The 25,707-nt window shown below is 46.0% G+C and overlaps 1 protein-coding gene across 1 annotated transcript; it reads right to left on the reverse strand.

Moving 5' to 3' along the window:
- Window positions 1-736: 736 nt before the first annotated feature.
- Window positions 737-22,103, reverse strand: C9H6orf118 (chromosome 9 C6orf118 homolog). Its single transcript, XM_052645869.1, has 10 exons — window positions 22,079-22,103; window positions 16,674-17,344; window positions 15,606-15,728; window positions 12,351-12,410; window positions 10,824-10,948; window positions 9,180-9,238; window positions 5,504-5,685; window positions 2,984-3,037; window positions 2,403-2,464; window positions 737-794 (listed from the first exon to the last, which is right to left on the reverse strand). Exons 1-10 carry the CDS (start codon window positions 22,101-22,103, stop codon window positions 737-739), a joined length of 1,419 nt encoding a protein of 472 aa, XP_052501829.1.
- Window positions 22,104-25,707: the final 3,604 nt, after the last annotated feature.

A 25,707-nucleotide genomic window follows, 5' to 3' on the forward strand; every position in this document is an offset into this window, starting at 1 on the left:
CTGTGCTTCCTCTAGCCTAACATGTGGGACTTGGACATTGGAGCTTTATGTAAACAAATCTATGTCACCCGATACGTCTAAGTTAAGATTAAAACCCTCGTGTTCATACTCATCACTTACCTTTGACCTTCACAACAGCCAAAGACCAATTGAAGAAACTGGACTTGCACTGACTCTAAGCGCTCAGACCATAGTATAGGCAAAGCACAGATGAACACAAACTCCAGCTCACGCAGTTGTCGTGAAGGTCAAAATCAGGTAAGAGGTGCAGTGTAAAGAACCAGGCCAGTTTTGTAACACTGGTGAAACACTGTATCATTCACAATCAGTAAAGAGGATTTAATTAAAAGGAGATTTATTACACTACTGCATTTTGTTAAATGTTTACACTTAAACTTGCATTGGCAAGTAAGAAATAAGTTTAATCTATGTTGTAGCAGTACTGAATTTCCTATTCCTATCAAATAATTGAAAGTATTTTTCTTCCTGAAGAAAGTTATTGAATGAAAGCAGAACAGAGCTACTATTGTTATGGACATGTATACAAAGTAAAATGAATCACATGAATACATGTATTTAATTCAATTACTTGAGAAGAATACAAAGACCACATTCACATTATTGGAGATTAAAACTGACAAAGTGAAATGTATCTTCTTTAGCGTATACCTTTAAAAACTCCCACATTGCGTGTCCATGGTGGTTGTGGATTTTCATAGGCCGTTCTTCCAGTTACTTAAGAGATATCGGTCTCTTTCAATTTTGCAAATTCTTTAATAAATTCCCAGAGGTTCCTTAAAATATAAAACAGATGAGTACAATGGGTTAGAGAAAAAGTACATGAATCATAAAATAAAACTTCAAAACAAACATCCATTAAAACACATTTACTCAAACACGCATAGTAAGACTTGCAACCCTCCACTTCCATTTTAAAGGGTATTTGTCGTAGATGTTTGGCCTTGGGTGTGGCAAAGCTTCTCTGCATGTGGGCCTGGGCCTCTGCAACACTTTCCAGGCCAAGTAGTTCATGCCGCAGAGGGGGGTTTACCTTAATGACACTGCTGCTCTTAGTCGCTCAGTCATGTCCCGATTCTTTGTGACTCAATGGAGTATAGCCCGCCAGGCTCCTCTGTCCATGGGGATTCTCCAGGCAAGAATATTGGAGTGGGTTGCCATGCCCTCCTCCATGGGAACTTCCCAACCCAGTGATCGAACCCAGGTCTCCCGCATTGCAGGTAGATTCTTGGCCATCTGAGCCGTGGTATCAGGTGAGTTCATTCTCATTCTCAAAGCTCTGGAGGACCCTTCCAAATGTTGTGTTTGCATTTCCGTGTTCTTTTCCATTGAGAACACGCGACATAATGCAAGGCCGCCCAGAACCTGATCACCCTGCATGGTTCAACCAGCACCCAGCCTGACGCCGTTTCTCCTCTCTTTAGCATGTAAGCTGGCAAGTCTGATGGCCCATTTTCTGACTCTTTTGCAGCTAAGTCATCTTGGTGCCCAATGAGATACAGTGGAAGTCCCTGGGGTGGGCTTTCCTACCTAAATCCAACAGAACAGACTCACCGTGGGATGCCAGCTGTCCTGCGGTTCCCCCCTTCCTTCCCCCTGGGACAGGGACCCAGTGCCTAACGACAGCCAGGCAGCCACCCTGAGGCGACCACCCAAGGGCAGCAGGGAAGGAAAAGAGCCCCGGCTCCTCGATTCCACTGAACATGTACCACCACCAACTAAATGTCTTTTTACTTGTTGATGCAATAAGCTTTTCCCGTATTTAAACTATCAGTGGTTTTTCCAGCCGTCTCAAATCCCAAGGGCTGAACGATGGTATCAACTCAGAGCAAGTTAACTCTGTAAAATCTAAACTTATATAAGAGATAATAATAGTCAGCATTTGATTTGTAAATTAAATCTTTCAGACTAATATATGTATAGGTTTTTTCATGTATCACTACCAGCTACATGAAAATTTATCATGTATTTAGTATCACTAAAGGCATGCAATTTGAGAAAAGAAAGCCACCCACAGCCACACACCTCCCCGCTTTCCTGATCCTTCCCCTTGAGGAACCACCTTCAACTCTTCAGCTTTTTCCAAAAAAAACCCCTGCATTTCTATATTGGTAAATAATATATATGTTGGAAATTTAAACCTTGGATCAAGCATTCTTAAGCAAAGGAAAAGATGTAGCATCTATAATGCATGTGAAGTTAACACTCAGGAACCCAAAGACTTCAGAAGTATTGCCCAGGTCATCTACTTGTAACTGGATGTCCAGGTCATCTGCTTGTAATGGACAAAAAGTCCTGGACAAAAAGCACTGTCTAGGTCGTCTGCTTGTCGTGGCTCCAGCACCAGGTCATGGCCGCTGCCCCGTCGGCGCTCCGATACTCACTGCTGCTCGCCCTCTCTCAGCCTGCTCTTCCACATGACCTGCTTCACGTAGTTCACAACAAACTGCCAGGAATTAAAAACCACTTGGTCACATACAACAGCATGGTACTGGTCGTGGGTAACATCAGCAATGTTGCCAATTGCATCCAAATACATTACCGCGTCTAGAATCAGGCATAGCATGCTAATTAATGGCAAATATAATGCAGAGAGGTATAGGTAGCACTGCAACCTATTAAGCCGCAAATTGTTACCGTGCACATTGGAGGGCTATCATGAGAGGCATGAAGGGAGCCGTGGCCTTCATAAGCTCATGATAATTCTTTATTGTGAGTGGTGGGTGAGAGAAATGGTCGATTCTGAAGGATACATTCAACTATTACAGGGAGAATATTTTCATTAATGTATTAGCTTACACCTGTCCAGGTTTAAGCTAAGGTCCGCATAGTGAGACATTCCTGCCATGAGAGCACGTCACCGTTTACAAGGATTATGCATACACTTCCATACTCGATTTATCACATAACCCAAGAAGCCACTAGCAGAAATATATCTATTGAAAAGCAGACTCTAAAAACTTACTTGAATTTTCTTCACTAAAATTTTATTTGCTGTTTCCAACTTTATAGTTTCAGTCTAAAGGAAAAATGGTTTTAAAAGAAAGACAAGTGGTTAACAATATTTGTTAAGTATTTTTCACCATTTATGGAACAAAAAGTATTCTGTGAATGCTATTACTTTAATTTCAAAGTATTCAACAGCACACCACTTAGAAACAATGGACACGCAAAGCATGACTCGAAGGCCGTGCAGTGAGAGAGGAAAATCCTGGCCCTCTGGTCAGAAAGTGGAGGAGGTGGAGCTTGATGTTGCAAACACTAGGGAGTTTTAGGGGAGTGCCAAAGTAGGTGCATTCCGCATATTTTTGGAACTAATAATGGAATTTTTTAAGATGGCTGGATACAATATAAAAATACAAATATCAATAAGTCCTGTATATATGGACATCACTGATTATAAACTGTAAAGTTAAGAAAAAAATTTTGGGGGGGTTTCCATTCATGATAGCAACAGATATCAAAAAGTCATGAAACAAAAGTGACAAAAAATCTTTAAGACCAATGCATTAAAATAAATATAAAGTGATCCTAGATGGAGTGTTAATATTGTAAAGCTGTCATTTCTCTCCAAATGAATCTATAAATTCATTAGAAGCACAATAAAAAAACCAAGAGTATTTACTACTGAAACTGAAAAATTAGTTAATATTATAAATGAGAATATTCAAGATAATTGTGAACAAAATGATGATGAGGAAGGGATGAAAAGGTTTGCTCCTCCAGAGATGCACCATAATGGAAAGCATTTGTGATTATCAGCATATCATGAGGCTTAGGGAGTTGGGCTGACTTTACATCCTAATTCTACCACTTGCTCACTGTAAGCTTGATCAAGTTACTGAGCATATGTGTGCCTTGGTTTCCCCATATGAAAAAGGGGGATAATAAAGGCATCTATCTTTTTGGGTTGTTTGGAATTAAATGAAATAGTATTTTTGTACTATTTACAGCAATATCTGTGCATCATAAATCTGTGATACATTTAGTTATTTTTTCTTCTGATTAGAAATAACATTTCAAATCCAGACCCAGAAATCAGTTATCTAACAGGATAATAAATGCAGTTCTATTATATCCTTCAGTATTTGAATTAAGGAGCCAAATATAATTAACAAATATTTAAAGTAATATAAATTATTGATATGGAATCATTACATAGAATCTTCTATTTCCCAGGTTTAAAACAGGTTTCCATTTTGAAAGCAAAGTTTACACAATATTGCATTATAGCGTGCTCAGAACACATAAAGTTGTAACTGGTTTTTGCTGTTTAAACATTCAATTATAAAATAGTGTTTCTTTTTAGGACATTATTAAGTTTAAAAAATGGGGGCAGACTCTCAGTGAAAACACAGAAAGAAATCTGACCAGATTATTTTCAAAGAGAGACAAGAGAATCCAAAGCAAGTTTGGACCACCACCATCTTCCTATAATTAGGCTTTAAAAATAAAGTAGGGTTGGGAAAATATATCAAACTCTATAACCAGGAGAAAAAAGGATAATCACATATGACTTACAAACTCTATAAGTAGAAGTTATATTGAGTAAGATTTTGCACAATTAAAAATAGGTTATAACCTAAGAAGTAGGCCATTTCAAAACATTAGATCATAATACACATAATAATTTATGTATATCAAGATCATATCATAACAAGATCATAATTTTATTATTATCAAGAAAATGGTTGGCAACAGTTGTTCAAGTCTAATACAGCAGGTCCTCAATGGCAGCAACTAATCCTATCTTCTAGCATAATGTGCAACTAATTGTACACATAACCATGGGGCCAATGCAGCTCAGTAGAAATTATAAGGACTTTGGGCCCCAGAAGAATTAAGTTGAATCCCAGCTTTGCCACCTCTGACTCGTGCCATATTGGGTGGGTCATTTAGCTTCTCTAGGCTTCAGATTAAACTACTTAGCAAACACTGGACATTAAATGATGTCGGTCATTATCTTTACGACAAGCATTTTCCATATAAAATTGCTAATTTCTAAGAGATGTCAATTGGGCTGAAAGAGAGTCAGTCTGACCCTTAATAGAGCTCTACAGATCTTTCTCACCTTCACTTTTGTTGTTTCAGCTATGCACACATACAGGCTAAGTCGCTCAGTCGTGTCTGACTCTTTGCGACCCCGTGGACTGTAGCCCTCCAGGCTCCTCTGTCCATGGGATTCTCCAGGCAAGAATACTGGAGGGGGTTGCCATGTCTTCTTCCAGGGGATCTTGTCGGCCCAAGGGGATCTATGTCTCCTGCGTTGGCAGGCAGGTTCTCTACAGCTAGCGCCACCTGGGAAGACCTAGTTTAGCTACCTCTCTTAATTATTCTAATCATTTGCTACAAAGTGGTTGAAATGAAAATATCTTTAGACCAAATGTTATATTTTGCCTCTATTGAAAGTCAAATCACTTCATATGTTTGCCAAGGTCTTCTAGCAAAATAACAAGGTAGACGTTGAAAAAAACAATCTGCATACCTCTAAGCTCTTGATCTTACTCTCAGTGATTTGCAGTATTCCAGTATGAACAAAGCCTGTTTTAATCAGTCTTTCAAGAGCTTGGATCTCATCCCATTTATGAAGTACTTCACACCTCTTTTTTTCAACCTTCTCAATAAGAGTAAGGTTCTCCTCCTTCATGACCTTTTTCTCAGGTGACTCTGGAATATTTTTTTAAAAACAACATATTCTGTGTTTAATGCCTTAATTCTTATTAGTAACATTATATATTAACAATATAAAGCATGTTGTATATAGTTATAAAATATAATGTAATTCAAACTTCAAGCACGTCAATAAAGATTATGAGAGCCAAATTAAGTATATATGTTTCACTGCCTTAGTGTACATATATATTTTTCTATCTTTTCCTATTAAAAATATAAACAGTAAAAGCAAGGATAGCAACTGAAATAAAAGGGAAATAAATAATCAGACCCAAGAATGGGGTGTCGCTCTTGTAACTCATTTATATACTCCATGAGTCTTTAGCGAGTACCTAGCCAGTATGGGCAAGGCACAAGGATGACTTTGCTGCAGGCGTGAGACTAAGGCGAGAGCAGGACACACAGGAGTCAGGTGAGCGGGAGGGCGTGAGAAGCAGGCAGAGGGGCAGAGCTGATGCCTTCCGGAAGAGGGAATCTACACGGTACAGTAGGGGCGCTGAGGGCCAGGGGAGAAGCAGAAAATCAGAACACTAGCGAGGAGCAGGCGGCAGATCAGAAAAGGTCTTCTAGCTCACGGGAAGAAACCAGTCAAAGCTGGGTGAACAGGTCTGAAGCCAGCCTGGCCACTTACAACAAGCCGTGTTGTGGCTGAGGGGCAGAGAGTGAGGACACTGCCACTGGTACCCCGACTTAAGCCTCCATGTGTCTGGAGATGCCATTCATTGAAACTTCCAAGGACAGTAAATTCAGAGAGGAAAGCTTCACCTTGGACTTGCTGAGTTGACACTCAGGTGCCGGGAGCAGTAGGCAGTGGCATAGACAGACCGGAAGCCTGAAGAAGCTGTTTTAGCAGGAAAGAGATCTAGGATCGAAGATGTGTGCATTGAGCCAAACCGTGCTGAGCTCCAGCAAAGATGGGTATTTAAGGAGCCAAGAGATGGAGACAGAAAAAACTCAGGGGTGAGAATGCTCTGTTCTCAGCACAGGTAGGCTCTGAAGAATCGGAACACTTAATTCTTTGAGAAAGAACAGCTGCTTTTTTTTTTTTTTTTTTCAATGGAAAAATGCCATTAGCAAGAGTGATCTTACCTGCTGATACACACCAAGTCACTGCTGTCATTCAAACTTGCCAAATTTGGAAGCAGGGAAAAGTGTGAAGGTGTATTTTGAAACTTGAGTGAATTAGTCCAGCAGATGCAGGAGAAGCAAGCTTGCCGGAGCAGAGGCAGCCGTGCTTAAGCTTCTACGCGAGCTCCGAGAGAGCCAGCGAAAATGCCTCTGATTCCCACCTCGAGCCAAGCGGAAGCTCTCACCCGAAATAAGTATCTGGCAGCAAGGAACACAGAAGGCGCAGAAAGCCGCTCACCGTGGCCCGACTGTGCCTTATCTGTCTACCTAAAGAGGAAGACTGTGGCATCAAAACAGGGGGAGTCCACAGAAAATGTGTTTGGCTGGAGAAGGCTCGGAAATGAGAAATCTTCAGAAAGAGAATCCAGGAGGATGCAGGCAGGATACCGGGTTTCTTTAACAGTGTTTGAACGTGTGTCAGAAACAGCTAGGACCAAATATTAAGAAAAGATTACTACAGGCCTAGAAAGTTGGTAACTTCTTTCTGCTTATTATTTTTATGAGCCTTTGCCATGTTGTTCCGTTACCGTTTAGCACTAAAGTTTTACATTTTAAAAAATGGTGGCCAGTTTTAAGAAATAGCAGGAGACAGAAGACCAGGGAGTTCCAGTCCCATCTTGCGACTTGTCTGGAGAGGAGCCAACACACGTCCCTTGCAGCACTGTTCACAACAGAAGGCATGCAGCAACCCCAGTGTGCATCAGCAGAGATAGCAGAGATGCACTGCATGCAATATCGCATGGGCGCGTGCTGAGTCAGCTCAGTCGTGCCCCACTCTTTGGGACCCCATGGACCGTAGCCCGCCAGGCTCCTCTGTCCATGGGACTCTCCAGGCAGGAGTACTGGAGTGGGTTGCCATGCCCTCCTCCAGGGGATCTACCCAACCCAGGGACCAAAGCCGCCTCTCCTGCACTGCAGGTGGGGTCTTATTTTCAATACATTTTTAAAAACATTAAACAAGAGTGAGCAGGACTGCAGATAGAGAAGGAATCCACCCACCTCTGAGCTCTGGAAGAATCACAAGACCAGGCCACCCGGAGACTCAGGCCACAAGAAACCCTTGAAAGATGCCCATCAGGCAAACCACACAGGCCTGGCTCATGGGAGGGCAGAAAGAACCAGAGGAAGGAAAATGAAATCCTCTGGGGTCAGAACCTTTGAGGCCAAGTTTGCCGAAGAATCCAAGACCATTAGACTTGTGAGAACATCCTCAAAGATGCTGAGATGAAAGCGCGATTCTGCGTGAGTTAGTGCGTAACAAGCCTGGAGTGGAGCGGCATCCGACTAAGCCACAGGGTGAACTGCAGAGGTCAGTGAGACAGTCACCTGAGCCTGTGTGGGGCATTGAATCCAGCTGTGAATGGTGTGCCCAGTTCTGAGATCATTTCTATTATTTCATTGACTGCATAAATATTCACAAAATGTCATCAATTTCCCACAAACCGTGTGTCCCTCTTCACAAGTAATGATGGCAGGAGGAACCCACAGGCAGAGTGACCCCGCGGCACCAGGCCCTGTGTTCCTGCACCGTGTTGGATCCTCTTAATGACGAGGGAAGCGCTGTCCTTGCCTCCACTGAACAGGCAGCAGTATCATGAAAGCGGTTCACATAACAGCCTTGTGAGTAGAGTGCTGAGATGCGCACATTGAGGCCCATTTGCAAGAGAGGGTGCCCCCACCTGGACAGAACCTCGTTGTCCAGAAAAGCTGACTCCTCTGATCCAAGAATAAAGATGCAAAGTGTCTGAAACCACAGGCCACGGCAACACTTCCTCTATTTCCATCCCCCAGGGATGCCCTGGAGTATTCACAGCTCCCCCCTAAAACCCACTATGTATTTCAAGACACTTTCTCTAAAATAAACACATTTAGTTCTTCAACACTTCCTCAGCAGAGTTGATTCTCATATTTACACCATTGTGTCAAGGTTGTTAAAATCAATTTCAAGAATCTTGGTCATTCTCTCGACATAAGGTCCTGAATTCATTCAAAGTGTCACTAAAACCCACGAAGATCTTCCAGGAAAATGACGCGCACATGAGCTGTCTCTGATCACAGCAACTCGACAAGCAAACATGCCCGAAGCGACAGAACCTGCGATGAACATCTTCACCCAGACAAGTCTCTCCAAGAGATCAACTACTTCCTTGTGCTTTAAAGTAATTAAACCACTTCAGATAAAAATGGAAACTCACTGAATTTCTAAAGAACTTGATGCGGGCAGGGGGAAGACCATGACCGCTCTGAAAAGCCTTTTCCAACTAGCAGCAGGAGCCACCAGCGGGAAACCAGTCTTGAAGATCCCTCACGCGGAGGTCACGGCAAGCCTCGCTTCGGAAGACCGATCCCAGGGTACTTGCCTGCCCAGCTCCTCGCGGCCTCCAGCAGTACACGCTCCTGCTCCAGTTCACTTCTGAGCCTACGGTTTGGTAAAAACACATCATGATACGTTAGCACCCTGTTCATGCCTTCCTCCTTTTATCGCTCTTATATCACAGACTTAAAAACTGAGAACTAAGAACCGATCCTCTCAGTTTCTAACAATAAAAAGATGACAAAGATGTAGGTACAATGAGGCTGAATTAGTCAAGTTCAATAAACTAAAGTATACTTTCTTATCAAGAGCGCCTAAGCCACTAGTTAAAGGAGCTGGTCTTTTGGTGTCTATGGATGTTCCTTTGTGACTTGAATTTTTAAGAAGTAAGGACGAAAGGGAAATAGATGGGGAAACAGTAGAAACAGCGTCAGACTTTATTTTTGGGGGCTCCAAAATCACTGCAGATGGTGATTGCAGCCATGAAATTAAAAGATGCTTACTCCTTGGACGAAAAGTTATGACCAACCTAGATAGCATATTCAAAAGCAGGGACATTACTTTGCCGACTAAGGTCCATCTAGCCAAGGCTATGGTTTTTCCTGTGGTCATGTATGGATGTGAGAGTTGGACTGTGAAGAAGGCTGAGCGCCAAAGAATTGATGCTTTTGAAGTGTGGTGTTGGAGAAGACTTTTGAGAGTCCCTTGGACTGCAAGGAGATCCAACTAATCCATTCTGAAGGAGATCAGCCCTGGGATTTCTTTGGAAGGAATGATGCTAAAGCTGAAACTCCAGTACTTTGGACACCTCATGCGAAGAGTTGACTCACTGGAAAAGACTCTGATGCTGGGAGGGATTGAGCGTAGGAGAAGGGGACGACCCAGGATGAGATGGCTGGATGGCATCACCAACTCAATGGGCATGAGTTTGAGTGAACTCCGGGAGATGGTGATGGACAGGGAGGCCTGGCGTGCTGCGATTCATGGGGTCGCAAGGAGTCAGACACAACTGAGTGACTGAACTGAACTGAACTAAAGGACAAAAGAAACTAGCCATTTACATTCTTCAGTTCGGTTCAGTTCAGTTGCTCAGTGTGTCCAGCTCTTTGAGACCCCATGGACTGCCGCACACCAGGCCTCCCTGTCCATCACCAACTCCTGGAGTTTACTCAAACTCATGCCCATTGAGTCGGTGATGCCATCCAACCATCTCATCCTCTGTCATCCTCTTCTCCTCCCCACTTCAATCTTCCCCAGCATCAGGGACTTTTCAAAAGGGTCAGTTCTTCACATCAGGTGGCCAAAGTATTGGAGTTTCAGCTTCAGCATCAGTCCTTCCAGTGAATATTGAGGACTGATCTCCTTTAGGATGGACAGGTTGGATCTCCTTGCAGTCCAAGAGACTCTCAAGAGTCTTCTGCAACACCACAGTTCAAAAGCATCAATTCTTCGGCTCTCAGCTTTCTTTATAGTCCAACTCTCACATCCATACATGACTACTGGAAAAACCGTAGCTTTGACTAGACGGACCTTTGCTGGCAAAGTACTGTCTCTGATTTTCAATACACTGTCTAAGTTGGTCAAAACTTTTCTTCCAAGGAGCACTTTACACTCCGAGACCAATAATGAAATAATGCGGCCAATAATAGTAGTGAACCCAGCACGGACCAGCCCCGGCCGCCCTCCGCACCTGTCGCTGTGGTCCAGGGCCGCTCTGACGGCAGTCACGAGCGCTCTCAGCTCCTCCCTGGCCTGCTCGACATCCGCCGTCTTCACCTTCCCCTTCTGCAGACTCTGGACCTGAGTCAGCAAAGACTGGGCAGGACAAGGCCAGAGTGGGTGAGAGAAACAGAGAACAAGGGCAAGAATTTTCTCTGTTAATATGGTGTATTCAAGATGCCCAGGGTCAGATGCTAAGTAAAACAGGTAAACGGGCGAGGATGGACGTGACAGAGGAATATTGGAGAAGGGATAAGTTGTCAGGTAAAGGTCTGGGTAAGGTGTTATATATATATAATTTTGAGTCTTTATTTTTCTAAGAAATTAGAATGTGGTGGGGAATTTCATTGCTGGTTTGTGTGGGGAGAGAAAACGCTGAGTAAGACACTTCCTGAGTATATTATCAGCTCCATGATTATTTCTCTAAATGTATTGAAAACAATATTAACTCAATGGCTATTTATGGCTGCAAAGTAATGATTCTCAAATGTGGTGAAACAAAACTCTCGGGCTCATTGGGTGACGGGTTGCCAAGTTTCCAAGAAGAAGGATCTAGAGCCCTGCCGGCCTGTGGACACTTTCATTCTGGTGCTTGATGGGGATGCGGGCAGATGTGGTCCTTAGTGACTCAGCCTCAGAAAGCAAAGAGCAAGGTAGACCCCCAACTGGAGCCTTTGCTTACACTTGCCGGACAGAAGCTTTTTTCTGAAGCCTGAATAGCTCAAGGCAAGGAAAACAATGAACGCGTGTGATTCCCAGTTGAGTCAGAACTGCCCTCCTTGTCAGGCCGTGATCTTTGTTTGTTTCATAGACAAAGTGAGACACTCTCCCTCCCAAGAGACAGGATTTTTAAACTTTATTGAAAATGTCAGCAGTCAGCTTAGCGACAGTGCCACAGTCTCTGAGCTGTGTACGTGACAGAGTCACTGCTGCAGCCCATTTTCCTTCCCGAGCATCCACACGCGTGACCTGAGCCTGGAGAGAAGCCCTGGAAGGTGTCACAGAGAATCCAAGGTCACCCCCTCTTTTAAGCAGTAACCTTCCTGCTCAGACACCGAAGTGTCAGCCTCCAGAGGGACGCTGGCTGCATACGCTGTAATCTGGAACTCACTAGAAAGACCCGGGTGCCACCTACAAAGTGGGGCGCCATCAGTGTGGGGGGACCTCAACGATCAGAGGGGCAGAGCCATGTCTGCAAAGCGAGCACACGAGAGCGGCCACAGAGGACAAGCCTGCGCAGGCCGCCGAGAACCGGCGGCCAGACGTGACGGCCACACCAAGAGACGTGCGCGCCTCCCCGGCCGCCCCTCGCTGCCGCCGGGGCAGAGGGCCAGTCCGTCACGGTGTCCTCACGGACTTAAGGCCCCGCCTGTTAAAAGTACCTGCTGATCTAGATCATGTGGGCACAAACGGGGCTTCCGAAATTCAGGCTGTTTCCCCGGACTCAGGAAATAGGAAGACACGGGCTCTATTTAAGACATGCATGATTGATTGTTACCTTATACTGATCTGTGGGATGGTTCTTCAGAAGTAATAGCATGTAGAGTTCATATTCTTCCTATAGGAAAAAAAAAAGAAAGAGAGAAGAAAAAAGAAAGAAAGGAAGGTGGGAGGGAGGGAGAAAGAAAGAAAAAAGATCCACTGGAAATGTGTTATGAGATTACTGTACAATGTAGCTTTCTCTGTAACTGACACTGGGCTAAGGAGTGTCAGTTCAGAATATTTTTAAAAATATAACAACGCTCCTGCAATATATTAAATAACATACACATGGAAATGTGCAAAATCCCACCATTTTTAAAGCACAGTTGAGTATTGACTATTGCTGCTAACTGCTGCTAAATCAATTCAGTCCTATCCGACTATGTGCAACCCCATAGACGGCAGCCCACCAGGCTCCCCCGTCCCTGGGATTCTCCAGGCAAGAACACTGGAGTGGGTTGCCATTTCCTTCTCCAATGCAGGAAAGTGAAAAGTGAAAGTGAAGTCACTCAGTCTTGTCCAGGCTACTCCATCCATGGAATTTTCCGGGCAGGAGTAGTGGAGTGGGTTGCCATTGCCTTCTCCTGTATTGACTATTAGGACTCACAAAACACCTGGACACATGTGCAACACGTGACTTTCTGCCACTAGGGGGAGATGTAGATTTGGGCTCCCCTGATAGCTCAGTTGGTAAAGAAACCGCCTGCAAAGCAGGAGATTTTGGTTCGATTCCTGGGTTGGGACGATCCCCTGGAGAAGGGAAAGGCTACCCACTCCAGTATTCTGGCCTGGAGATTTCCATGGACAGTATAGTCCATGGGGTTGCAAAGAGTCAGACATGACTAAGCCACTTTCTCTTCACTTCAACCTGCAGAAAGCTTGAGTGCTGAAGAATTGATGCTTTTGAACTGTCGTGTTGGAGAAGACTCTTGAGAGTCCCTGGGACTGCACGGAGATCCAACCTGTCCATCCTAAAGGAAATCAGTCCTGAATGTTCGTTGGAAGGACTGATGCTAAAGCTGAAACTCCAATCCTTTGACCACCTGATGCGAAGAACCCACTCATTGGAAAAGACCCTGATATTGGGAAAGATTGAAGGCAGGAGGAGAAGAGGATGACAGAGGATGAGATGGTTGGATGGCATCACTGACTCAATGAACATGAGTTTGAGCAAGCTCCAGGAGATGGTGAAGGATGGGAAGCCTGGCGTGCTGCACTTCATGGGGTTGCAAAGAGTCGGACATGACTGAGCGACTGAACTGAACTGATCTGAACCTGCGAGAAGCAGAAGATATTAAGGAAGTGGCAAGAATACACAGAACAACTGTACAGAAAAGATCTTCACGACCCAGATAACCACGATGGTGTGATCACCCACCTAGAGCCAGACATCCTGGAATGTGAAGTCAAGTGGACCTTAGGAAGCAGCACTACGAACAAAGCTAGTGGAGGTGATGGAATTCCAGCTGAGCTATTTCAAATCCTGAAAGATGATGCTGTGAAAGTGCTGCACTCAATATGCCAGCAAATTTGGAAAACTCAGCAGTGGCCACAGGACTAGAAAAGGTCAGTTTTCATTCCAATCCCAAAGAAAGGCAATACCAAAGAATGCTCACACTACCACACAATTGCACTCATCTCACATGCTAGCAAAGAAATGCTCAAAATTCTCCAAGCCAGGCTTCAACAATATGTGAACCAAGAACTTTCAGATGTTCAAGCGGAACTTAGAAAAGGCAGAGGAACCAGAGTTCATCTTGCCAACATCTGCTGGATCATAGAAAAAGCAAAGGAATTCCAGAAAAATATCTACTTCTGCTTTGTTGAATATGCTAAAGCCTTTGACTGTGTGGATCACAACAAACTGTAGAAAATTCTTAAAGAAATGGGAATGCCAGACCACCTGACCTGCCTCCTGAGAAACCTGTGTGCAGGTCAGGGGGCCACAGTTAGAACCAGACATGGAATAATGGACTTTTTTCCAAGTTGGAAAAGGAGTGCATCAAGGCTGTATATTGTCACCCTGCTTGTTTAACTTATATGCAGGGTACATCATGTGAAATGCCACAGTGGATAAAGCTTAAAATTGAGCATTCAAAAAAACAAAGATCAGGGCATCTGGTCCCATCACTTCATGGCAAATAGATGGGGAAACAATGGAAACAGTGACAGACTTTATTTTCTTGGGCTCCCAAATCACTGCAAATGGTGGCTGCAGCCATGAAATTAAAAGACACTTGCTCCTTGGAAGAAAAGCCGCAACAAACCTAGACAGTGTATTAAAAAGCAGAGACATTACTTTGCTGACAAAGATCCGTATAATCAAAGCTATGGTTTTACCAGTAACCATGTATGCATGTGAGAGTTGGACCATAAAGAAAGCTGAGCACCAAAGAATTGATGCTTTTGAACTGTGATGCTGGTGAAGATTCTTGAGCCACCCTTGGACAGCAAGGAGATCAAACCAGTCCATCCTAAAGGAAATCAGTCCTGAGTATTCATTGGAAGAGCTGATGCTGGAACTGAAACTCCAATACTTCGGCCACCTTATGGGAAGAGCTGACTCCTTGGAAAAGACCCTGATGATGGGAAAGATTGAACGCAGGAGGAGAAAGGGATGACAGAGGATGAGATGGTTGGATGGAATCACCAACTCAATGGACATAAGTTTGAGCAAGCTCCAGGAGCTGGTGGAGGACAGGAAGCCTGGCATGGGGTCCATGGGGTCGCAAAGAATCGGACATGACTGAGCAACTGAACAAGTACAACAAACTTCCTAGAGATGAATGCTCCAGGGATGGAGACAGGTCACCATATCCAGCTTTTACGCCTTACTTACATTTGGAAATGGACAATAGCAGACCCTTCAAGCAACCTGATTCCAACTCAGCTCTGATATGATGGTCACTTTCAGCAGGAAATGACAACAAACTTAAAACTCCATCAAGATGCATTTAAAATTACGTATGGATAGCTTTAGAAGTTTCTGTGTACATTTATGTGCAGTTGATAAGAGTTTATATTATAATTAGGAAGCTTTAGTAGAAAAATATGGGCTTCAAAAGTGAGCTAGCTGGGTGTTTTTCTCACACGGCCCACTTAAGACTCATGTGGCTGCACACATGTTCCTTTGACTCTCCATGAATGATTCTCCTCCTTTGTAGTATGGACACCATGAAACTCAGCAGGATTTCTGCATGGCCTGAGCTCATGTGTGCAAAACTCATGCACAGCTCTCAGCTGTTACCTGGGAGATGCGTGTTTCTATTACCTTAATTTCTTTCAGGATATCACCAAATATCAAAGAACTTTTGCAAATATCTTCAAAGACTTCTCCAAAAACCTGGAGTCTGTTGAACTCTTCAGGGTCACAGACACATATTTTCTGGAGCTCCTGGAGGAAAAGAGAACCACCGTGCTTCAGGATGACTTCATTTTCCTTTCTGATTAGTTTCTCGGGTGGGGCATTCTGTCGGCTGGGTAGCCAACCACCTGGTGCTCAGGCTCTACGATCGCCTGACTTCATTTATTCCCTTGCAACCTGTGAGTCAAGGGAACAAACAGTGCCTCTCTGCCTCCACAGTGTTTCCAAGGTCCTTCTCTTTCCACCAGTCCTCTCACCCAAAGCTCTCATCAAGGTTTGGTTATTTCATATGTTGACTCTTTGCTGCATCTTCACCCTTCCAACACCAGGTACCCCACTAAGTACCGCTCTCAGCTCTCCGTAGGGCATCCCATGATGCCTAACCTCCTTCTACAGATGGAGAGACTCCTACGCAGACTTTACCTGCATCCTCAACTCTCTCCTCACCCTCCCTTTGCATTCTTTCAAGATGACTCAGGCAAACCTTGTCTCGGCTGTTTCTGCTGCCCCAGGGGCATTTCCTTCAGTGTAGCAGCCACTGCTTTCCATTATGAAAGCACCTCCAAGGCACCAGTTTCCAAACTTCTGCTCTTGCACCTAAGCGTCACCATCTGGGCTTCCCAGGTGGCTCAGCATTTCCACCTGCAATTCAGGAGACTGAGGTTTGATCCCTGAGTTGGGAAGACCCCTGTGGAGAAAGAAATGGCAACCCACTCCAGTCTTCTGGCCTGGAGAATCCCATGGACAGAGGAGCCGGGTGGGCTATAGTCCCTAGGGTCGCAAGAGTCAGGCGGGACTCAGTGACTAAACAGCTGTCTCATCTGCACCAGGTGGGATATTCTCAGCCACTGGCAGCCCTGTGCTGTCCCACCTGCAAGCGTCAGCGCGGCCTCGGAGGCTGGGTCCCTGCCCACAGTCCTGAGACTCCTGCACCGGGCGGGGGTCCCCACAGCATCACAGAACTGCCCTCCTTACCTGCTCCAACTTCTTCTCATGGCACCTCGCTGCCTGGCTCCCAGTGAAGTCCCTCATCAAGAGGTCCTGCTTGGCCAGCACTTGCTTCTGGAAGCTCAAGAACTTCCTGTAGCTGTCTGCTTTCGTTACGGCGGCCAAGTGTGAGCTGACGTACTGGAACTCGTCCCTGCCCGGCGGGGACGCCACACACTCACGGCTGGACCTCACCTCCTTGTACTTAAGAACCTTCATGTCCGGCAATCTCAGCTCCTCTCGCTTTGGCCGTTCAGGAGAACCCGCCTCTCTCAACCCTGCCTTAGGACTCACGTCCTCCTGCGAAGTGTGGGAGGCCTGTGCAGGAGGGTTCAGATACTGGAAGAGTGGTGTGTTCTCAGCATCACTCGGGCCCACCGCTGTGTTGATGGTAAAATGAGCCAAAGCATCTTTCATCTTCTTGACCTTATCCGATAGCCTTTCCGCTCCAAAGACTTTTGCCTCCCGGGGCCTGTTGGCATTGGGCCAGTGATACAGGATGGTCTCTGGGGGCCTGTAGAGCTTGCTGGGGTTCAGGTGTCCAGACGTGTACATGTAGACGTCCTCTCTGTGGTCTTTCTGCAGTTGGTTCAGAAGCGTCCGCAAATTGCAGAGGGTCTTAACACCTGGCATCTCACAGTGCCTCCACCTCAGGTAAGCTGGTCAGGAAAGACAAGAAGACCAGTAAGTACCACTCTAGTTCCCCACTGAGGCCATCACAGGGCCTGTGCGCCTGCTGAGCTGGAGACTACCATTCCCAGGGCAGGAGCCCACGGAAAGGAAAGAGGACAGGCCAGCCCGGCTGCAGAGGAGGGCTGGGTAAGGGCATGTGATGGGCAATTCCCATCAGCGAGCCGGGACGTGCAGAGCCGAGAAGGAGGAAGCAGGGACTTGGCTCCAACAGGGAATCCATTTTTAATTTTATTTATTTTTAAATTGAAGGATAATTGCATTGCAGAATTCTGTGGTGTTCTGTCAAGATCCCGGATAAGGAAGGCATGCCCCCCGGCCAGGAGAGGCTCATCTTTGCCGGCAAGCTGCCGGAAGACGGCCGCACTCTGCTGATTACAGCATCCGGGGGCGTGGACCGGCAGCTTGTCCTCCGTCCTCCGTCTGAGGGGCGGCTGTTCAGTCTTCCATTCACAACGCCCAATGACGGCATCGTTCTGCACTCTAGCCATTTACCCCAATTGAAGTTTAGAAATTACTATTTTCAGTAACAGCTGAACCTGTCCAAAATGTCGATAAAGCTTTTGTTACATGGTTAAAAAAATAAAAATGAGTCGGTCACTTGGCCCCCTCCCTTCCCCACTCAGAGGAAGACGATGACCCACAGAGTGAAATCGGGGGCGTGTTGATGGGGACCCCAGCTCCCTCCACAAAGGGTCCCAGAAGTAAGGGTGCATTTGGACATTTGGCCCAGGACAGAAGATGATGGGAAAAGTGAGCTTTTTGAGTCAGTTTCCTACTACGTGAGTCCAGAGATCTTACATCATCTCTCTGAAGCAGTTTCTTCAGCAAAATTAGGAGACTTGTCCTACTCAGTAAGGCTAATTGACAACCAGATAGAATCGCTTTTGGCAGAGGCACCTGGCAAGGAGGGGACGTTCCCTAAATGCTGCCTGCGTCATCAAAGGACTGCGGTGCAGGGAACACTGCCTAAGGGCTTCCGGGAGGAGGTGAGCGCCCAGACCCCACAGAGGAGCGGGAGGGGCTTCCTCCCGGCCGGCGCTGACCCAAGGCCTGGCCTGGCAGACGCCACGCTGTCTGCGTCCTGCCTTGTCCCCCAAGCTGGAGGGGCCCCGCCGCAGGGCATCGGGCCAGGCCCATCTGGACCCTCGAGGACCCATCGTGAGCTCCCGGAGGCCGAGGCTTTGCCCATGTCCACCCCCGCTGCCGTCCTCAGTCCACACGGCCAACCCGTCTGGAAGGAGGCCCCTTCTGTTCCATGGAGGCCGAGGGCAGTGGGGTGACCAGCTCGGGTCCTCCCACCCGACGCGTGCCAGCGTGACTTCTGAATTCGGCTTTTCCACCCCACCTGTCATTCTTCCCTTGTCCCAAGCCAAGGGGACCAGGCAGGGCCCCCCGGGACCCACGCCCCCTGCTCTGGCCAAGACCGAGTACAGGACGTGTCCCCGACCCCCGCATTGTCACCTTAGAGGGAAGGGCTGAGAGCACAAGGGGGTGAGGGGTGACGGCGACTCGCGCTGAGAAGCCCAGCATCCAGAGGCCTCACACCTGCGTGGGCCCCCTGCCCCGTGGTGGCACCTCAGGCTGCGGGCTGGCTCTCCACACTGGGATCACAACTGGCACGTCAGGGTCAGGCCTGGCTGGCTCCTGGACTCCTTGGGGAAATCTGTCCTGGGCTCTGTCCTTTTGGGACACAATCCACCTCCCTGCAGCTGTGGGATAGAGGTCCCCAGCCCCCCTTGGTGGCTGCTGGTGGGGATCCTTCCTGGCTCCTGGGGCTGCCCACCTTCCCGGTCACATGGCCTCCATCCCTGAGCCAGTCAGCAAGGGCACTCCACATATTTCCCGTGCACTTGACCTCTGACCCTGCCCAGTCCCTGACTTCATGTGATTAGGTCAGGCCCACCTGACACACTCCCTGCCATGAGGTCACCAGTGCCAGGGGACACGGTTCAACCAGGGAGCGCCCTCTTCGAGTTCAGTCCCGGGGTCCGTGCTGGGCAGGGGGCAGCAGGGGGCAGCAGGGGGCAGGGCCCGGGGTGGAAAGGAATCAGCCTGTCCCTCCTGTGTAGCTGGATCTTGGAGCAGTGGGATCGTTGAGAATTTCCCTATTAAATAAATTAGTACTTCAAAGAAAGCAGTTAAGAAATTTTAAAATATTAATAAACAGATTTTCAAAACAAGTTTTCAATTAAGAGATATCTTAATTGATAATCATTCTAATTCATCAAAGGCACCAACACATAAAGAAAGCACTGAAAAAACATCACATTGGTTGGGTTTCTCCAGGGAAACAGACCCAGAAGGATGAATATGTTGCTGCTCAGTCACTCGGTTGTGCCCAGCTCATTGCAGTCTCATGGACTGCAGGCTTCCACAGCCTTCCGTGTCTCCCACAGTCTGCTCAAACTGTTGTCCAATGAGTCGGTGATGCCATCCAACCATCTCATCCTCTGCCGTCCCCTTCTCCTCCTATCTTCAATCTCCCCCAGCATCAGGGCCTTTTCCAATGAGTCAGTTCTTCTCATCAGGTGGCCAAAGTATTGGGGCTCCAACTTCAGCATCAGTCCTTCCAGTGAATATTCAAGGTTGATTTAATTTAAGATTGACTGGTTGGATCTCCTTGCAGTCCAAGGGGCTCTCAAGAGTCTGTTCCAACATCACAGTTCAAAGCATCATTTCTTCTTTATGGTCCAACTCTCACGTCCATACATGACTATGGAAAAACCATCACTTTGATTGTACAGACCTTTGTCAGCAAAATGATGTATCTGCTTTTTAATATGCAGTCTAGGTTTGTAATAGGTTTCCTTTCAAGGAGCAAGCATCTTTTAATTTCACGGATGCAGTCACCATCTGCAGTGATTCTGGAGCCTAAGAAATAAAGTCTATCACGGTTTCCACTTTTTTCCCCATCTGTTTTCCATGAAGTGATTGGACCAGATGCCATGATCTTTGTTCTTTGAATGTTTCAAGCCAGCTTTTCACTCTCTTCTTTCACCTTTATCAAGAGACCCTTTAGTTCCTCTTCACTTTCTCTCATTAGAGTGGTATCATCTATATATCCGAGGTTGTTGATATTTTTCCCAGCAGTCTTGATTCCAGCTTGTCCTTCATCCAGCCTGGCAATTCACATGATGTACTTTGCATATAAGTTAAATAAACAAGGTGACAATATGCAGCCTTAATATACTCCTTTCCTAGCTTGGAACCAGTCAGTTGTTCCATGTCCAGTTCTAACTGTTGCTTCTGGGCCTGCATGCAGATTTCTAAGAATACAGGTAAGGTAGTCTAGGAGAGGGGTTTATTATAAGGAATTGACTCACACAATTATGCAAAAAAAAAAAAAAAAAGGAGAGTCCAAAATCTGCAGGATGGATAGCAGGCTGAAGACAGAGTTCATCCAAATGCCTTCTACTGGAGGATTTTCTCCTGCTAGTGGGAAGTCAGTCTTTTTCCTTTAAGATCTTCAATTATTAGAGTTGACCCACCCACACTATGGAGGGGAATCTGTCTTACTCAAGGCTTCTTATTTAAATGTTCATCTCATCCAAAAACACCTCAACAGGAACATCCAGAAAGCTTGACCAAATATACAACACAGTGCCCACATAAACTGACACATAAAATTCACCATCACATGTATTAGGCCAGCTCTCTTTGGAAAATGAGAGGAGGTGACTTAATTGCGTTTTCCTTTGTTGATTCTATTCCAAAAAAGGATTTGGAGTCACCAGCAAATTAGTTAGCAAGTCATTCCAGACTTAAAATTTGTTTTCCTTAGTTTGCAGAAAGACTTGCTTCACTAGACCTGAAGAATCCAGATTCCATTTCTCTCTGCCAAGATCCTGTGATAAGGACCAGGGCTCCCAAGTCAGCCATGAAAAACTTTGAAGAATTTTAAACTGGAAACACTGTGATTTGCTTATCCTGCCATGTCAACCTGACAAGCAGGAAAAGAAAAAAAAATCTGAAAGGATTCACGGAATATTTGCTTCTCTACACAATGATCAGAGAATAAATTTGCTTTAAGTAAAAGCAAATCAGCTTCTGAATAGATGCTGATAAGGAAGACACAGCAATAGGTTTTTTGGGACTAGATTTAAACTAACAAATTTTTCAACCAGAGTTTTCTCTCTGCCCCCAGTTCATCTGACTCACCAATGCTTTCAGGCACTCTGTGTGGTGAGAAAGCAAGAGCTTCAGAGTTCAAAGACCCAGATGAGACCCTCCTGCCCCATTTGCAAAATCACAATAATCCAGCCTCCAGAGATATGAAACTAAATCAGAGACAGGGAAACACTTTGTACGCAGTGGTGTGCATGTTCTGTGGCGTGTGGTTGTTTATTGAGGACTATAGAGGGACCATATGCCAAAGAAAATGTCTCTAAATGTGTCATCTTTAAAAAAAAAAAAAAAAAAAAAACATAGAAACAGTGTCTAGAAATTTCCTCCTATTTCTCCTCCTCCCAGAGGACACACACATACACACACACATCCGACCTCATTTTCTGCCTTTTATTACTGGATCTTCTGAAAAGGCTCTGATTCCTAAATCCAGTCCTAAATCCCAGTGACCCCAGGAGCTGAGTTGCACCGCCAGAAAGGTTTTCATTTTCCACACTGGGTTAGAGAAGTTAGTTCCTAGGCAAACATCCAACAAACATCAAACACCAAACACAAAACGGTCAGCATCTACTTACATTCAGGCTCTGGGTCCTCAGCCATTGCCACCTTCCACCTGCAGCTGCTGAGGCTGGGAGTTGCTCTGGAAACAGACAAACATTCCAAGCCCCTCCTCCGGGGCTCCTCTGTTGCCAGGCAACCGCAGCACAGTCCCAGCCAAGGGATCTCTCCTCTGAACCTCTCTTATGCCTCTGGCCTTCATGAACAGGGAGTACCAGACTTGCTTGCCTGTTTTCCCTTTTAAAAGAAAACCCTTTATGTGATTTGAAAAAATTCAAAATACCTTTGCATGCTCTAATTCCTTTCCAAAGCCAAGGGAGCCAAAGCTTAGTGGCCTTGGGTTGGGCATCTTCGACAGAGTGCACGACCCACTCGACTATGCTTGGAGTTCTAGGGCAGAGTAGGTGCCAGTCTCTAGATGAGCATTTAGTCATTTTACTGTTTTATCCACGAAATTCCTCGTGGGGAATTGAGATCAGGGGAGGTAAAGTGAACTGCCTGAGAACAGTATCACGGAGGAGAATACTGTAAATTCAAGTTTTGCACAGTCTGTGCTTTTTCCTCAGGCTATCGCAAAGGCAAGGGAGGAGAAGCTAAAAGCCACTAAGATTTGCATCTTTGAAAACTGTGTTGTATTTTAATGTCTTGCACCAGAGACAATTCAGTGCCGTGGAATACTAGCTTCCGGGCTCAGGGGAGGTGACTGAGCAGAACTCACTACTCTCAGGCTCCAGGCGAGAAAGGCGACAATACCGACCTCACAGAATGAAGTCAGGATGAAGTCAGGGCTTGTGAAACCACTCAGGGTGTTACCGAGTCCAGACTCACTCTGCTTCCAGCAAGATAGGTCAATAAGTCCGAGACGAGGTATGAAGACAGGGAAGGGACTTTTTTCAGGAGCCGGTTGACTAAGAACACTGCAATCTGGAGCCTCAACACAACCATCTTGCTGGGGCCTGGATGCCAGGTTCTTTTACGGATTAGAAATGGGAGGAGGTGAGGAAACAAAGTAAAAAGACTGTTCAACCCTTGCAGGACTTTGCTGGTGGCTCAGACAGCAAAGGGTCTGCCTGCAACGTGGGAGACTCAGCTTTGATCCCTGGGTCAGGAAGATCTCCTGGAGAGGGAAACGGCCACCCACTCCAGTATTCTTGCCTGGAGAATCCCATGGACAGAGGAGCCTGGTGGGCTACAGTCCATGGGGTCGCAAAGAGTAGGACACAACTGAGTGACTTGACTTCACTTCACTTCAACCCTTGCAAACGTGCTCTAGAATGGCAAGCTTCAGGCAATGGGATGTGTTAGCATCAAGAAAAGGCAGAAGAACCAGAGATCAAATTGCCAACATCCGCTGGATCGTGGAAAAAGCAAGAGAGTTCCAGAAAAACATCTATTTCTGCTTTATTGACTATGCCAAAGCCTTTGACTGTATGGATCACAATAAACTGAAAAATTCTTCAAGAGATGGGAATACCAGACCACCTGACCTGCCTCTTGAGAAACCTGTATGCATGTCAGGAAGTAACAGTTAGAACTGGACATGGAACAACAGTCTGGTTCCAAATAGGAAAAGGAGTATGTCAAGGCTGTATTTTGTCACCCTAACTATTTAACTTATATGCAGAGTACATCATGAGAAATGCTTGACTGAATGAAGCACAAGCTGGAATCAAGATTGCCGCAAGAAATATCAATAAGCTCAGATAGGCAGATGACACCACCCTTATGGCAGAAAGTGAAGAAAAACTAAAGAGCCTCTTGATAAGGTGAAAGAAGAGAGTGAAAAAGTTGGCTTAAAGCTCAACATTCAAAAAACGAAGATCATGGCATCCGGTCCCATCACTTCATGGGAAATCGATGGGGAAACAGTGGAAATAGTGCTTGACTTTATTTTTCTGGGCTCCAAAATCACTGCAGATGGTGACTGCAGCCATGAAATTAAAAGACGCTTACTCCTTGGAAGGAAAGCTATGACTAATCTAGACAGCATATTGAAAAGCAGAGATATTACTTTATCAACAAAGGCCCATCTAGTCAAGGCTATGGTTTTTCCAGTGGTCATGTATGAATGTGAGAGTTGGACTATAAAGAAAGCTGAGCGCCAGAGAACTGATGCTTTTGAACTGTGGGGTTGGAGAAAACTCTTGAGAATCCCTTGGACTGCAAGGGGATCCAACCAGTCCATCCTAAAGGAAATCAGTCCCAGATGTTCATTGGAAGGACTGATGTTGAAGCTGAAACTCCAATACTTTTGCCACCTGACGCAAAGTGTTGACTCATTGGAAAAGACCCTGATGCTGGGAAAGATTCAGGGCAGGAGGAGAAGGGGACAACAGAGGATGAGATGGCTGGATGGCATCACCGACTCAATGGACATGGGTTTGGGTGAACTCCAGGAGTTGGTGATAGACAGGGAGGCCTGGCGTGCTGCAGTCCATGGGGTCGCAAAAAGACACGACTGAGCGACTGAACTGAACTGAACTGAACTGTGAAAGGGAACATCTCCTGTCATGTCAACAAAGAGATGCCACATCTGTCTGTGACTCTGGCCTCCCCAAATGTGTATTTCTGGGCCATGCAGGTAAGTAGACACAAGGTGGGCGCTGAGCCGTTTGCCACACAAAGAATTTAAGAAATGCCACAGTCCTCCACAGGTTGGCGGGTCAGCTTATTTCCCTGAGGCAAGCCATTATGTAATGATAGGAAAAAAATGAAAGCGGCAAGATACGGGTTAAATCACAGTGCTGATCCCATGTGAATTCAAAATTAACCCTTCCTGGTTAGGAGGACACACCCTGTTTTCCTTTTCTTTCCACAGGTGCTAACCAGACAGTTTAAATGTGAGCCTTTCAGAAACCATGGAAGGTCACAATCAGAGCAGGCTCAGAGCGCTCCCACGTCAGGTGTGTTTGAATTTTAACCTGGAGACAGATAATCAGAATTGTTTACTGATCTTCTCTCTCCAGTGTTCACAGCATTTAGGAGTCTGACCGTAATGAGAAGTGCTGGCAGGAAATGCCCACATCACAGACAGACAGCTAAGCATTGACCCGGGAGAGGAAGGCCCCCACCACCAGTTAGTTATAGATTACGAGCTAACGTGCGGTGATCCAGGATGCTTTATTACCAACTACTGGAGATGAAACAGTGATCCCTTCTGCTCAGAACTGCTTACTGGTTTAGTAAAACGGCTGATTACTTTTATAGACAGAATATCCCATCGCTTCTACCATTACAGGCAGGCAGACGGGTGACAGAGGATCCCCTGTCCCCCACAGGCAGGTTGAAGGGACAGGGATCAGAAGCCACCCATAGCCTGGAGGGTTCAGCGGGGGTGGGGGAGGTTCTGTGGCCTCCAGGGTTCAGTCAAGGCCGCCTTCACACAGGGGTGGTCTGGGCTCATTCTTCCTGGAAATGCAGTCTTGCTGTAGATCCAAAAGAAAGAATGCATTTGTTCCTGAGACCTCAGCTGCTCCCAGGTTAGTTCTGTGGACCTTTATACAATGAATTAACCCACCCCTCACACAGTAAGGGCTTTCCTTGTGGCTCAGTTGGTAAAGAATCTGCCTGCTATGTAGGAGACCGGGATTCGATTCCTGGGTTGGGGAGATCCCCTGGAGAAGGGAAAGGCTGCCCAATCCAGTAT

This window comes from Budorcas taxicolor, chromosome 9 (assembly GCF_023091745.1).
Source record: "Budorcas taxicolor isolate Tak-1 chromosome 9, Takin1.1, whole genome shotgun sequence".
Lineage (NCBI taxonomy): Eukaryota > Metazoa > Chordata > Mammalia > Artiodactyla > Bovidae > Budorcas > Budorcas taxicolor.